The sequence below is a fragment of the Hordeum vulgare genome, chromosome 5H (genome assembly GCF_904849725.1).
Source record: "Hordeum vulgare subsp. vulgare chromosome 5H, MorexV3_pseudomolecules_assembly, whole genome shotgun sequence".
Taxonomy (NCBI): Eukaryota; Viridiplantae; Streptophyta; class Magnoliopsida; order Poales; family Poaceae; genus Hordeum; species Hordeum vulgare.
This window is the reverse complement of record NC_058522.1, coordinates 3710512-3725369: the sequence shown is the minus strand read 5'-3', so window position 1 is coordinate 3725369 and position 14858 is coordinate 3710512. Positions and strand designations below refer to the sequence as shown.

At 46.2% G+C, this 14858-nt stretch overlaps 1 protein-coding gene across 1 annotated transcript; it reads left to right on the top strand.

The window, feature by feature from the left end:
• Positions 1–4816: 4816 nt before the first annotated feature.
• LOC123396024 (ocs element-binding factor 1-like) lies at positions 4817–6028 on the top strand. The gene has a single exon (XM_045091054.1). It carries the CDS (start codon positions 5275–5277, stop codon positions 5917–5919), a length of 645 nt encoding a protein of 214 aa, XP_044946989.1. The 5' UTR covers positions 4817–5274; the 3' UTR covers positions 5920–6028.
• Positions 6029–14858: the final 8830 nt, after the last annotated feature.

Below are 14858 nucleotides of genomic sequence, written 5' to 3'. Positions count from 1 at the left end.
TCATGTTCCACCCGGTTACTCCAAAAGTTTGAACTCATGGAGAGAGGCAGACAATATATTTCAACTTCCTCCCTCATCTCTAAGCCTTTTTTAAACCTTACACGTGAGATCTATGTGGGTAACATATATCTTTTTCAATATTGTGTCGGCGGGGTCTTGAACTCGAAACCTCTTGACTTCGATACCATATTGAGTTCATGCTCTGGCCAGTTAATCCAAAAGTATGGACTAATAAAGAGAGACGGGTAACATGTTTTGGGCAAGATTTAAGAGTGCACGGCAAGGCAGCAAGGTAGCTAGCGACTCTAATGGTAGATCAATGTGCGAGGAAGATGGGGAGGGATGCACGGAAAACACATAGATCGGACGAGGAGAAGACATCGGCAACGTGGGAAGGGAGGTCTGAACGGGTTTGGGTTGGTGTGAACGGAATGACTCCGGGATGTCAAACATAGATCCGATGGCTACGAAACCTGCCCATCAAAATTCTCCAATTTTCCAGGCAAGTGAGTGGCAACCACCTCCTTTTTCCCATTTAGCAGCATACATCAAATCATTCCATTTTTCTTGTGATCTTGCGAGGACATGGTTGGTTTTCCACACAAAAAGCAGATCCACGCATGCAACGAACAAACCCATCAAGCTAGCAAGAATAGTAAAAGGATGGGCCAAAAGATGCTCCACAAATCTCTCAAGATCCATGCATCTCAGCTAAGGCAGAAACTAACTGCTGGCTGCTTGACACTTGGCACCGATGCGTCCTCCCTGTCGTCTAACGAAACAAGGAGCTTAGATTCTGAAAAATTCTTAGATCCTCAAAAGCCACAGATTAAAGCTGTGCGCGCATTACCGCCTTTTCTCGAAATCTTGAGGCACGCCCATGTGGCTGCCCAAATGCAAATGCCCACCATGATCCAGACGCAGACCAGACACCAATCTCTTTTTTCCTTTTTCTTCTTTTGCTGGGGTGACCATACGCCAATCTGTATGTCTACTGGCTATAGCTAGCTAGGCTTTGGAGCTGCATCCATGGATGCACATGCACGCCATCTGTCCATTAACTAACATAACTAATCCCTATAGCTCCTAGCTACCATCACCTCACCTGTAGTAAGGTTCATGCATCGATCTGTCCACTAACCAGCTTAACTAATCTCTGGCTAGGACTAGAACATGATCGTCTAAACTCAGACCACGACGTACTTGCTACTGTTTAACTAGCTAGCTGACACTCTTGTTAATCAAATCAACTTTCATTTCCATATGTTCACTAGTAGCTAGCACAAAAGAGTGGACGATGGTATTTGTGCTGAGCAGCAGTGCTTGGTCGATGGATGGATGGTGCGTGTGCGTGCGCGCGTGCCACCCACTCGTCGGAACAGAAGAAAATGTTGCACCCTATGCCCGCCCTGCTTTAGCCCTAAAGCACCCAGCTTTAGTACTTGGATTAGCTGGTAGATCACACGTATACTTAGCTTTCCACTTTCGAGGCCATAAATAGTAGAGTAGGACTCGCATGCTTCCTTACAGTACAGTGCAGCACAAGATCGATTGGACCTCCTTTGCTACAGCTTCCTTCTTCTCGAAGGCTCTGCCCATCTTCCATTTGCATGTACATGAAAAAATAAAGATGTGATTAGGTCTCAATCGACTTAGACTTAAGCAAGTCTGATATAGTATGTAAACAGAGAAAAAAAACTGAAAAGAAATTGTTTGCACAGATCTTCATGTGAGATCAACGGATTATAGTATCGACTGACACATAACAAAGTCTAGCAAGACTGGAAAAAACTGGCCAGTTAGCTAGTTCATTAGATAATTAATTTGCACATACGTATATGCTCTAACTTGTTGTGGTTCTTTACTATATATCTAACTTTGTGTGTATAAACTTATTCAGAATTTATAGAAAATACACCGTAAGAAGAAATTGCTGCATGTTCGATCGGCTATTTTTTTTATTTTTTGCTCATGCATGCATGCCGGTGGCTTCTTCCATATATTTCCATGAGATTACAGAAGCTGATGTATGTTAATATGTTATTACGTCGTTGGAATTGTCAAGTTATTCCGCCTAGCTAGATGCGATCGGTCGATGCATGCATTATATACGGGTGATGATGGTGACCTGATGATGGATCGAGGTATATGCTGTTGCAGTGGCTGGCTGAGCTCATTCCATCTAGATGAGAATATCTACTTTTCCTTCTTGCATTGCATTGATCCATTGGTTATTAGTAGTTAGTTAAAGCCAGAATATATACGTTGGCCGTCTTTTCGCGGTCGACCCCGTAGCTTTCAGTGGACCTGGAATCAACTCGTTATCTTGCCCGACTATAATTGGCCCCAAGTCGGTTTCTTCAATACGTATATGCATACGCACGTACTATTAATTAACCCAGTTGGTTAGCTAGCTAGGGTTAACATAACACCACTGGTTTGTTGCGGTAGAAGTAGTAGTAGTTGTTGTTTTCTACATATATATATATATATATATATATATAGGTACCTAATTAACTAGATCACCTCGCCGTAATTAGTCTGGTAAAACGCATATATATGACTTTAAAAACGTATGTGTATGTATATATATATATATATATATATATATATATATATATATATATACTACTTAAGCAGATGATAGGTCGATGGGGGCGTTAGATTTGGGCACTGCACCTGCCTTAGTGATTAAGGTTTAGAGGTGGCCAGGTGTAGCTGGGGTAGGTTGGTCATGTCATTCGAAATTCCTTGGAAAGCCATGCATGAATATGCACGTCGCTCTCCATCGACCTTACCTTGCTCGATCGTTGACGGCCATTCCAAAGTTTTGCTTTCTACACTATGCTGACCAAAGTAATTAAAGGATGCATGCATGATCGATGCAATCTATTCTAGCTACCTATAGCTAATTCCAAGGTCTAGTTTTCCACCAGAAACTAAGCACTATTTCTTTACATGAAATTACCACGTGTTCGATTAACCATTGGTAAATTATGGGCGGCATCTGGAAAGTCGGGTATCCCGAAGCTTTTGCGGGAAGAAGCTTTCACAAAAATTGGCAATATGGTTAATGCCGATGTTTGCATATCGCCATGTCAATCATCACCCAACATTGATCTCTGCCGTCGTCGAGACGCCATCAAAAGGAAGAGGGAGATGTCACAACACCCATTCCGAAGGAGCACCATCGTCGCCAGCAGTACTTTTCGGGGTGAAGAAGCGATCCGCTTGCAACAGAACCAAAACGTTGTGCCGTGTCAGCCGGAGATAACCCACATGCCCGTTGGACCCCAGCAACGCCACACATACACGACATCATTGAAGAGGAGGAACATGTCAGTTAGCCATCTTCCACACACCCTGCTTCGAAATGCCCGAAACCTTTGTACATGGTGTTGTTGTCACCATTTGAGGAGATGACAACCGACTACCCTAGTGTCATGAAAAACCTCCCTACATTAGCCTCCTATTGGTTTCAAAGCAAACGTCATTGCGGTAATGCAACCGGTGTGAGAGGACAAAATCCAATGGCATGGTTGCAGATGTCTTCTCACCGACCATGGCTAACCGTAGTCCTACCATATACTAAAATCAATTTGAAGACAATGGCTTATGCTTCCTCACGCCATCGAGGTTGGGGGATCATAGAGTGTCGTATTCCGATGCTACAACGCTCCCATCACCTGAGTCATGTCATAAGGAAGACTTAGTCTTACCTTATCAAGACACCAAAGTCTTGGGGAAGGCTCTCCTCCTTCCTCGCATCGTTTGAGCGGTGGATAGAGGGGACTTGTAGCCTCGCCGACATAGTGTCCCCAAGCTTTTGCATGAAAATATTTTTAGAAGAAAAAATATGCTATGATCATTAGAAATTGTTGCATATCACCATGTCGATAGTCGCACACCGCCTACCTCCGCCATTCTCAAGATATCATCAAAGATAAGAGGGATCTGACACGATGCTGAAATCCAGAGGAGCACCATCGCAATCTATGCTGCTTTCCATAGCGAAGAAGTGGTCTAGCGCACGTAGCAAAACTAAAATGCCGCGACCCATCAGCAAGGATCGTCCATGCGCCCACCAGATCCTTGCACCACTGCCGTTGAAGGAGAAAACTGAGACTGATTTCCTTCCTTCACACACTCTACTTTGATACACCGAAATGCTAATGCCAGGCGCCAACCCAAACATCCTAAATAACACTCACTAGCTCCCCGTCAATGCCAGAGCATACAATGCCAAGATGGGATCGATGCTAACGAAGAAATATCATGGCATTGTAGTCTATGCCCCCCCCCCCTCGATTATATTTGGGTGCCCCTAGTCCAACTAGAGTCGGCGAAAAATAGGCAAAAAGCCTTCTGCTTCGCAACAACACAGGTTAGGGCACTACGGAGGTGGGGGTGGGGTGATAGAGCCTACAATGTTATAACAGGGCACCATACCTCCACGGCAACGATGTCACATGAAAGACCTAATCCTACCCTCTCTACGCGTCGAAATCGAAGGAACGGTGGGGGTCAAGAAGTCCACCGCCACCTTATCGTCTATCTCCGGGAGAGAGGAGGAAAGAAACCGTAGTTGGCGCTACGATGTCGATTTCCAGAGCTAAATTTTGTTCTTTGCAGGGGGTTTCTTGAGTTACGATTAACTAATAATTGATCCATGGGGACTTCCACACAGGATTAACCCATGAAATTACATGTCTTCATATATATATATGAATAATCCCTGGTTGATCAACCTAGATATCATGCACCGGCTAAAGTGAAGTTATACTAGGCCGAAAGAAAAGAATCTCAAGTCATGCGAGGTAATTATTAATCAACGAATCACAAGCCTCATTCCAGCTAGCTGGTTCACAGCAGGCAACTACTATGACGTTCTTGTCGAGTATTTAACCTTGTGACCATCGAGTTGCAACAAATAAATAGATAAATAAATCAGTAGCAAAAAAAAAAAAAAAACATTTGCTGCTACCTCGAGACGTCGAGGTCGATCGACAACGCAGCATCATCGATGACACGACTTTTTATTTCCCAGAAGAAAAGAAAAAAGGAAAAAAGCTGATCGTCAGTGGGCACTAGGCGCGTGGGCCCACGAGAGGGGAAAAAAATGTTAGAAGTGGGCCCGACGTGGCAGCCCGTCCGAACCGGGCTATAAATAGGGCCCTCCTACACTTGTCTCCCTCCCTTTTCCCTCTCCCGCCACTCGCACGCCACCCTCCAGCTTAATTACTACGCTTGCCGTGACGCTTCTGCCCCTGCGCCATGGCCCTCTCCGGCGTCGACCTCGAACTCGAGGCCTTCCTCGCCTACCTCGGCTCCGACTTAGACGCGCCGCCCGACCTCCTTCTTCCCATGCTCACGTCGTCGCCGGAGGAGGAGGGCTCGGCTCCTGCAACGCCGTCGCCGATGGAAGCACCCATGGCCACGTCGTCGCCGGAGGAGGTCGACGGGCTGTTGATGACCCCAGCAGGCGGTCCGTCGCCGCTGGAAGCGCTTCCCATGATGACCACGTCGTCGCCGGAGGAGGGCACGTCGTCGGGCTCGGCGGGCACCGTCGCGGCCGCCGGGGACGACGACAGGGAGCGGAGGAGGCTCCGCCGCAAGGTGTCCAACCGCGAGTCGGCGCGCCGGTCGCGCGCGCGCAAGCAGCGGCACCTCGAGGAGCAGCGCGCCGAGGCCGCCGCGCTCCGGGCCGGGAACCGGCAGCTCGCCGAGCAGCTCCGCGTCGCCAAAGCGCGCGCAGGGCTCGTCGCGCTCGCCAACGCCCGCCTCTGCGCCCAGGGCCAGACCCTGCGCCGCCGCCTCAACGCCGCGAGCCATGCCCTCGCCCTCAGGCAGCTCTACGCCGCCGCGTCGGCCTCCGGCGGCGCCCTCGACATGCAGGCGCTCGCCTCGCTCATCCGGTAGCGCACGACAAGGATGCTTTTTGACCTCTGGTGCACCGATGGAACGAACGAACAAACGAGGAACGTACGTGACGGGCTGCATGCTATGAATCACAACCCATAAGAAGCTACGTACCATATATATATATAAGTATTATGCATGATCTGCTTCATCATTCTGATATATAACAGCTAAAATATATGGATGCATGGAAAACGGCACCAAAAAAACGTACGTACATAAGTACTTGCTGCTCGATGGATGCATGCTTGTGCTCGAACATCACCGACCGATCGATTTGTGCGCTCCCTCGGATCGGAAACGGACGGCCAGGATCGATCCAGCGAGCATGAGATGCTCTTCGACTCGCCGCTGGATCTCCTCAATTATTGTCTCTGTGATTTTCTACTACTAAAACTAGTGCTCCATCTTTGCTATGTATCCAACTGTTGGCTGATTACTGGATGGATCGTCTCCGTGTCCTTCTTATTCCTCAATGTTTGGCACCTGTCACCCTCATCCACCATGTCTCTCTTCTAAATACAATTTCTTGGTCCGAAAGTTGGTGGAGGAGTTGCATATGTGCTTGTCCTCATTGTCTCATCATTCTTGTCTCCCCTCCCTTTTTTTGTCATAGACAAATTAAAGTGTGTGCACCTATGTATGTATGAAAGTGATGCACCATATATTAATTTTGTTGAGTACCAATTCTCCCACTATCTTTATTAGCTAGAAATCAGTTTACGTCTCTGGTGTCTTTACGAAACCACTATCTTTTTTGTGTTGCTTTTTCCAAGCCGATGGCGCTTTCGCCGCTCTTTCGGGGAAGAGCGTTGTGCAATATATGATCGATGATGTGAGACGGTAATTACACAATCAGCCATAAGAAAAAAAAAACCTTTGCAAACGTCTTCTTCCTTTTAAAAAATCTGTTTACGTATCTCTAATTAAATTAATGTCTCTACGAACCGTTGTCTCTTTTGTGTGGTTTTTCTGAGCTGATTCCATTGACGGCATTTTTCGCCATATATCTTTTCCGGGACATCAGCCATAAGAAAAACCTTGTACAGTTGGTTATTGTGTTTCACGACTGGTATTCGACAGTTGCCTGGAAATTATTCTAGCGTCAATAGAATTTTGGAGAGACGAAGGTGAGGGGTAGAGCGCCTTGCCGCATATAAGGAGGTTGCGACGTCCCGGGTAAGGGATAGCCAAGAATGACCCGAGAGCCCGGAACAACACAACAATCCGCGATATCACGGGTGGAGGCGATATAGAAGGTTGATGGTTCGGGGTCCAGGATGGGCTACCGGGGGAGGGGAGTTAGGCAGAGGTGCTGGAGGGTGCTCGGCACGAGGAAGAAGAAGAATAAAAGCTAGCACATACGCTCGGTCGACTGCCAGTTCATCAAAATTCAGGTAATTTCCATATAGTTGCCCCTTTTTGTCCTGGTTCACTAGCCGAAAGTTGGTGGAGGAATTGCATATATGCTTGATTGTCTCATCATTCTTGTCCCCCTTCCTTTTGTGACATTGAGAGATAGGTAGTGAAAGTCTGTATGTGAAAATGATGCACCATAATTTTGTCGAGTGTTGACACTTCCTGCCGTACATACGCCCATGGCAGATTTATATATACACATGTTCGTATTTTTTATGTTGGTGGACATGCCCGCACGCGCACACACTCATTTCTATGAATGCAAGACGAGTCATTGTCGAAACCCAAAAAAACAAAAGATGTAACCTCACAGTTTACGTCTCTCTGGTATCTTTAGGAATCACTTTGTCTTTGTGTTATTCTCCGAGTTTGTTTTGCTTATGGTGCTTTCACCGCATTTTCTGAGAAAGAACATTGTGGTCGTATAGCTTTATTGACGGTGAAATAGCAAATTACGACGTTCACAAGAAAGGTCAATATGGTTGTATGCATCTATTGATGCAGAGGCCGGGGCTCAGCCTCCATTTAAAAAAAAAAAAAAAAGAAGGTCAATAAACGTGGTTTTGCTGTCTCCTCAGAATCCCCTCGTAAATGTACGTAACTCCATTAGCATGGAATAAAAAAAACTTGCTTTAATCATAAGAAAAACTTCAATTTTGACCTTCACCGTGGAAAAATCAAATGAAAAATTCAGCTAACCCCATCTACGAATTTTGTGCAGAGAGAAAAGGGCACATACAAACACGTCTAGTAAATATGCATAGATAGTAAATATGCTCTCTTGGACGCACATACAAACACGTCTAGTAAGGCCTTTGTGGGCTATACACGGCCCAGGTTACAGATAAATATGCATAGATAGTCTTGTTCACTTTCTAAAAAAAGGTGCTCTTGTTGAGAGTTTAACTTTTCTTTTTTGAAGGATTACTGTTTATGGCAAGCTGTACTTTAAACACGAGAATTAGTCTGAAAAAGATAATGTGTGGGCCTTTTAACATCAGTTTCAACACCAGTTTTATGATAATTTGTAGGCCTTTTATGGCAAGCTTCACTTTCACCGCCCTTGAGTTGAGTTGCGCTGTCTGAACACTGGCGCTAGTTTAATTCCAGCAGTCACGCACTTGAGTTCAGAGAGACGGACAGACAGTTTTGCGTTGGAGGGAGCCATGCGAAAATTAGCAATGGTGCCCGTTTTCAAAAATCACATCTCTACAACGTAAAAGAAAAACTGAAACCTTTTATAGACACACACAAACATGTATGTTATGTATCTGTAAAATTTCAAATCAATTTACTTTTACACGCGGCATAAAATAATAATAAATATGTATTTTTAAATGGGCTTCTTTATTTTGTTATTGGGCCAAAAAAAGATTATTTTTGTATAGCTTACAAATTACTTTTTTTTTAAATGAAATTTTACTGATTCGTAATGAATACATAGAAGTTTCCATTAAAATATTTTTTAATTTTTTTAAATTTTAAATATGTTTTTTGATTTTTTTCAATAAAAGGGCACCTTGGTCCTCGAGCACTACAACTTTGCATTCGGGAGCCGTGGCCCTGTATTATCCATCTTACAACATCTCCAGCTATAAAATATTCTACAGCGTCAAAATAACCGGATGACCGAGCATCCGCCCCGCCGCATGTACCCGTTGTCGCGCTCCTCCCTACCCCGCCGTCGTCGTCGCCGTGCTGCCCGTGGTCGTGGCTGCACCGCCCATGGTCGTTGCCGCGCTCCTCCCGGCCCAGTCGTCGCTGTCGCCGTGCCGCGCGTGGTCGTGGCCGCACCGCCCATGGTCGTGGCCACGCTCCTCCCCGCCCCATAGTCGTCGTGGTCGTGGTCGCGCCCGCACCCCGCCGCTCGTGGCCGGGGCAGACCGGCTAGCGGGCTGGCGCACGCATGCGAGGAGGCCGACGGCGGGCGCATGCACAGCGGCTGCATACGCACGCGAGGAGGCCGACGACGGCCACAAACGCAATAGACACTTTTCAGCGCTTGTGGAATGTTTTAACGCGCAGGAGCTGACGCGTTAAATATACTGTGTGCGGTTCAGTTTCTTTCCAGCACGCTGAACACTTTTTAATATGTGCTCTATTATACAAGCGTCAGCTAGCTAAATTTGTGATATTTTAGGCACGTCGCTAATTTTTATTATGAGTTGTTTTCCGGCGCGGCGTGGTTTAGAAGGATGGTTCGAGCGGCAGGGCGGCGCGGAGAGGCGGCACTAGCTATTTTATTGTGAGCGTGCAAGAACTAATTGAAACGCAATATTCTGCTACGTGAATGTATGAGTATGACTGGGTGTGAATATGCGAGACGATCTCAGATTTTTCACAAGAGAGCTCCTGCTTTTTTGTTTGCCTTGGAACAAACCCAAAACTTGAGTTATTTTGAACCAAGGTAGTAACAAGATGAAACAAGTCTGCCTGCCTCCTGCATGCATGAATGGAATGCCCTGGCAATCTGGCAGGGATTTTACATACGTAGTATACATATATACATGTCCTTGATACACCCCGAATCTGCAGCTTCTCTGCTCCCGTGGCTGTGCATTTTCATCTTTTTGTTTCCATTGATGGTGTCTGGGAAGATTAGAAGAGAACATACGGTTTCAAACACGGCCTTAGATAGCCTCTGCACTAAAAATTGGACAACACAACGCTGAATTTGTGTACAACAAAAAATTAAAATTGGGACAGCACATACTGACATGCACTGCAATTTTCATAGCAACTAGCAAGCTGAATGAAATTCTGATAGAAAATACAACGAATTATGGAGAATCAGTGCTACTCATACGTCATCAACAAGGCTGAATCAGTTCAAGGATGACTGACACGGAGGAAGGGATCCAAGTGGCCCATCGTGTTGGATTCCAGGGCAAGGATAACGTGCGCCAAGATGTAGAGATTGATGATGTTGTGGGCAGCGCCATCACCGTCCGGCGGAGAGACAACCTGACCAACAACACCAGCTCCCTGACCTTCTCGACGGGGTTGCTCAGCAGGTCCTCATACCGAACGATGCAGCGGCACGCGGCGGTGGTTGCTTGTGTGCCAGTGCAAATTTGCTCTCGATGCTACCGATCCCATTCGCTTTCCGATCGACATCGAGCAAGCGGCCTGGGACCTCGACTCACGCGGAGTCGCGGATGCGCCAGCGGCCCAGCGCCCAGGAAGAAACATACATACGTCTACATCAAAATTTGGGCCCCCTAAAATCTATGGGCCCTGTGTGGGCCGCACAATCTGAACACCCATGGGGCCAGCCCTGGGTGATGAGGAAGATCGTCGGGATCCACGAGTGATGAGGAAGGTTCTTCGGTAGCTCCCTTCCGCTGGCGACCTCGGTTGTCGGTGACGAGGAGGTCGACGGATTCACGTTTGTGAATCGTTTTTAATTTTTGTAATTTAGATTTTTTTTTTAGGTTGTTTATCGTTTTAGCTTCGGTGATAACGATGACAGTGCTGAATAGACATTATTTGAATCTTTCTCTGACGAGGTCATCGGTCATATGGTTGAGGATGAATTTGAAACCAGTCTGTTCAAGTAAGGATGACGTCTGTGGATGGTTGCTCCAGCGTCGAAGTGGAATCTTGGAAGGTAGTCGAGGAACGGGTGTAGATTGTGATCTACAACGACGTGTGTTAGGCTTATGATTCGTGAATGACATGTATGAATTTGTAATGGGCCAGCCCACGACACGCGAGCCTGAAAGAGCACCCTTTCCCGCACCGCACCCATGACATGAGAGCTATGTCTCGCACTAAGCAAGACTGAAGAACCTCTTGCGTCGAGGGGCTACAGTATCAGGAAGGCCCGTTACGCGTGTGCAAACTTAATAGACAGGAAATTCCCGTTTATTAGATGGCATGTTTCAGATTACCGAGAGGCTTATGTGAAAACATTACCTCAATTATTCGTCAATTCTGGTGGGGATCGAAACAAGGTAGGAGGAAGCCGGCATGGATTTTATGGGATGTGATGACCCAACCTAAATATATGGGTGGAATGGGGTTTAGAGATATGGAAATCTTTAATCTCGCTTTACTTGCATGCCAGGCGTGGAGGGTCCTCAGAATCATGTTGGGGAACGTCGCATGGGAAACAAAAAATTTCCTACGCGCACGAAGACCTATCATGGTGATGTCCATCTACGAGAGGGGATGAGTGATCTACATACCCTTGTAGACCGTACAGCAGAAGCGTTAGAGAACGCGGTTGATGTAGTGGAACGTCCTCACGTCCCTCGATCCGCCCCGCGAACAATCACGCGATCAGTCCCACGATCTAGTACCGAACGGACGGCACCTCCGCGTTCAGCACACGTACAGCTCGACGATGATCTCGGCCTTCTTGATCCAGCAAGAGAGACGGAGAGGTAGAAGAGTTCTCCGGCAGCGTGACGGCGCTCCGGAGGTTGGTGATGACCTTGTCTCAGCACGGCTTCGCCCGAGCTCCGCAGAAACGCGATCTAGAGGAAAAACCGTGGAGGTATGTGGTCGGGCTGCCGTGGAAAAGTCGTCTCAAATCAACCCTAAAACCTCCGTATATATAGGTGGGAGGGAGGGGGCCTTGCCTTGGGGTCCAAGGACCCTCAAGGGGTCGGCCGAGCCAAGGGGGAGGACTCTCCCCCCCCCCAAACCGAGTTGGACTAGGTTTGGTGGGAGGGAGTCCCCCTCCCTTCCCACCTCCTCCCTCTTTTTTTTCCTTTTTCTTTGATTTCTTATCCTTGGCGCATAGGCCCCTTTTGGGCTGTCCCACCAGCCCACTAAGGGCTGGTGCGCCACCCTCATGGCCTATGGGCTTCCCCGGGGTGGGTTGCCCCCCCCCCCCCCGGTGAACTCCCGGAACCCATTCGTCATTCCCGGTACATTCCCGGTAACTCCGAAAACCTTTCGGTAATCAAATGAGGTCATCCTATATATCAATCTTCGTTTCCGGACCATTCCGGAAACCCTCGTGACGTCTGTGATCTCATCCGGGACTCCGAACAACATTCGGTAACCAACCATATAACTCAAATACGCATAAAACAACGTCGAACCTTAAGTGTGCAGACCCTGCGGGTTCGAGAACTATGTAGACATGACCCGAGAGACTCCTCGGTCAATATCCAATAGCGGGACCTGGATGCCCATATTGGATCCTACATATTCTACGAAGATCTTATCGTTTGAACCTGAGTGCCAAGGATTCATATAATCCCGTATGTCATTCCCTTTGTCCTTCGGTATGTTACTTGCCCGAGATTCGATCGTCAGTATCCGCATACCTATTTCAATCTCGTTTACCGGCAAGTCTCTTTACTCGTTCCGTAATACAAGATCCCGCAACTTACACTAAGTCACATTGCTTGCAAGGCTTGTGTGTGATGTTGTATTACCGAGTGGGCCCCGAGATACCTCTCCGTCACACGGAGTGACAAATCCCAGTCTCGATCCATACTAACTCAACGAACACCTTCGGAGATACCTGTAGAGCATCTTTATAGTCACCCAGTTACGTTGCGACGTTTGATACACACAAAGCATTCCTCCGGTGTCCGTGAGTTATATGATCTCATGGTCATAGGAACAAATACTTGACACGCAGAAAACAGTAGCAACAAAATGACACGATCAACATGCTACGTCTATTAGTTTGGGTCTGGTCCATCACATGATTCTCCTAATGATGTGATCCCGTTATCAAGTGACAACACTTGTCTATGGCCAGGAAACCTTGACCATCTTTGATCAACGAGCTAGTCAACTAGAGGCTTACTAGGGACAGTGTTTTGTCTATGTATCCACACAAGTATTGTGTTTCCAATCAATACAATTATAGCATGGATAATAAACGATTATCATGAACTAAGAAATATAATAATAACTAATTTATTATTGCCTCTAGGGCATATTTCCAACAGTCTCCCACTTGCACTAGAGTCAATAATCTAGTTCACATCACCATGTGATTCCAACGAATCCAACACCCATATAGTTATGGGGTGTGATCACGTCTTGCTCGTGAGAGAGGTTTTAGTCAACGGTTCTGAAACTTTCAGATCCGTGCGTTCTTTACAAATCTTTATGTCATCTTATAGATGCTGCTACTACGTGCTATTCGGAAATGCTCCAAATATCTACTCTACTATACGAATCCGTTTCACTACTCATAGTTATTCGGATTAGTGTCAAAGCTTGCATCGACGTAACCCTTTACGACGAACTCTTTAACCACCTCCATAATCGAGAAAAATTCCTTAGTCCATTAGTTACTAAGGATAAATTTTAACCGCTGCTAGTGATTTAATCATGGATCACTCTCTGTACCTCTCAACATACTTTGAGTCAAGGCACACATCAGGTGCGGTACACAGCATGGCATACTTTAGATTCTACGGCTAAGGCATAGAAGACGACCTTCGTCTATTCTCTTTATTCTGCCGTGGTCGGGTTTTGAGTCTTACTCAAATTCACACCTTACAACGCAACCAAGAACTCCTTCTTTGCTGATCTATTTTGAACTCCTTCAAAAACTTGTCAAGGCCTGCATCTTATTGAAACTTTCATTAAGCGCTTTTGATCTATCTCCATAGATCTTTGATGCTCAACGTTCCAGTAGCGCAATCCAGGTATTCCTTTGAAAACTCCTTTCAAACAACCTTGTATTCTTTACAGAAATTCTACATCACTTCTGATCCACAATATGTCACCCACATATACTTATCAGAAATTCTATAGTGCTCCCACTCACTTCTTTGGAAATACAAGTTTCTCATAAACCTTGTACAAACCCAAAATCTTTGATCATCTCATCAAAGTGTATATTCCAACTCCGAGATGCTTGCACCAGTCCATTGAAGGATTACTGGAGCTTGCATACTTGCTAGTATCTTTAGGATCGACAAAACCTCCTGGTTGTATCACATACAATGTTTGCTCAAGGAAACCGTCGAGGAAACAATGTTTTGACATCCTACGTGCAATATTTCATAAATAATGCATCAACAACTAACATAATTCTAACAGACCTTTAGCATCGCTACGAGTGAGAAAGTCTCATCATAGTCAACTGTTTGATCTTGTCGAAAACATCTTTGCGACAAGTCGAGATTTTCTTAATAGTGACTTATCACCGTCATCGTCTGTTTTCCTTTAAAGATCCATCTTTACTCAATAGTCCTATGACCATCAAGTAATTCTTCCAAAGTCTACACTTTGTTTTCATCCATGGATCCTCTCTCGGATTTCATGGCTTCCAGCCATTTGTCGGAATCTGGGCCCACCATCGCTTTCTCCATAACTCGTAGGTTCACTGTTGCTCAACAACATGACCTCCAAGACAGGGTTACCGTACTACTCTGCAGCAGTACGCGACCTTGTCGACCTACGAGGTTTGTAGTAACTTGATTCGAAGCTCAATGATCACCATCATCATCTTCCACTTCAATTGGTGTAGGCGCCACAGGAACAACTTCCTGCGTCTTGCTACACACTGGTTGAAGTGATGGTTCAATAACCTCATC

Bases quoted from the DNA above. Each gene is read 5' to 3' on its own strand.
- LOC123396024 (XM_045091054.1), top strand. From the start codon at position 5,275: ATGGCCCTCTCCGGCGTCGACCTCGAACTCGAGGCCTTCCTCGCCTAC.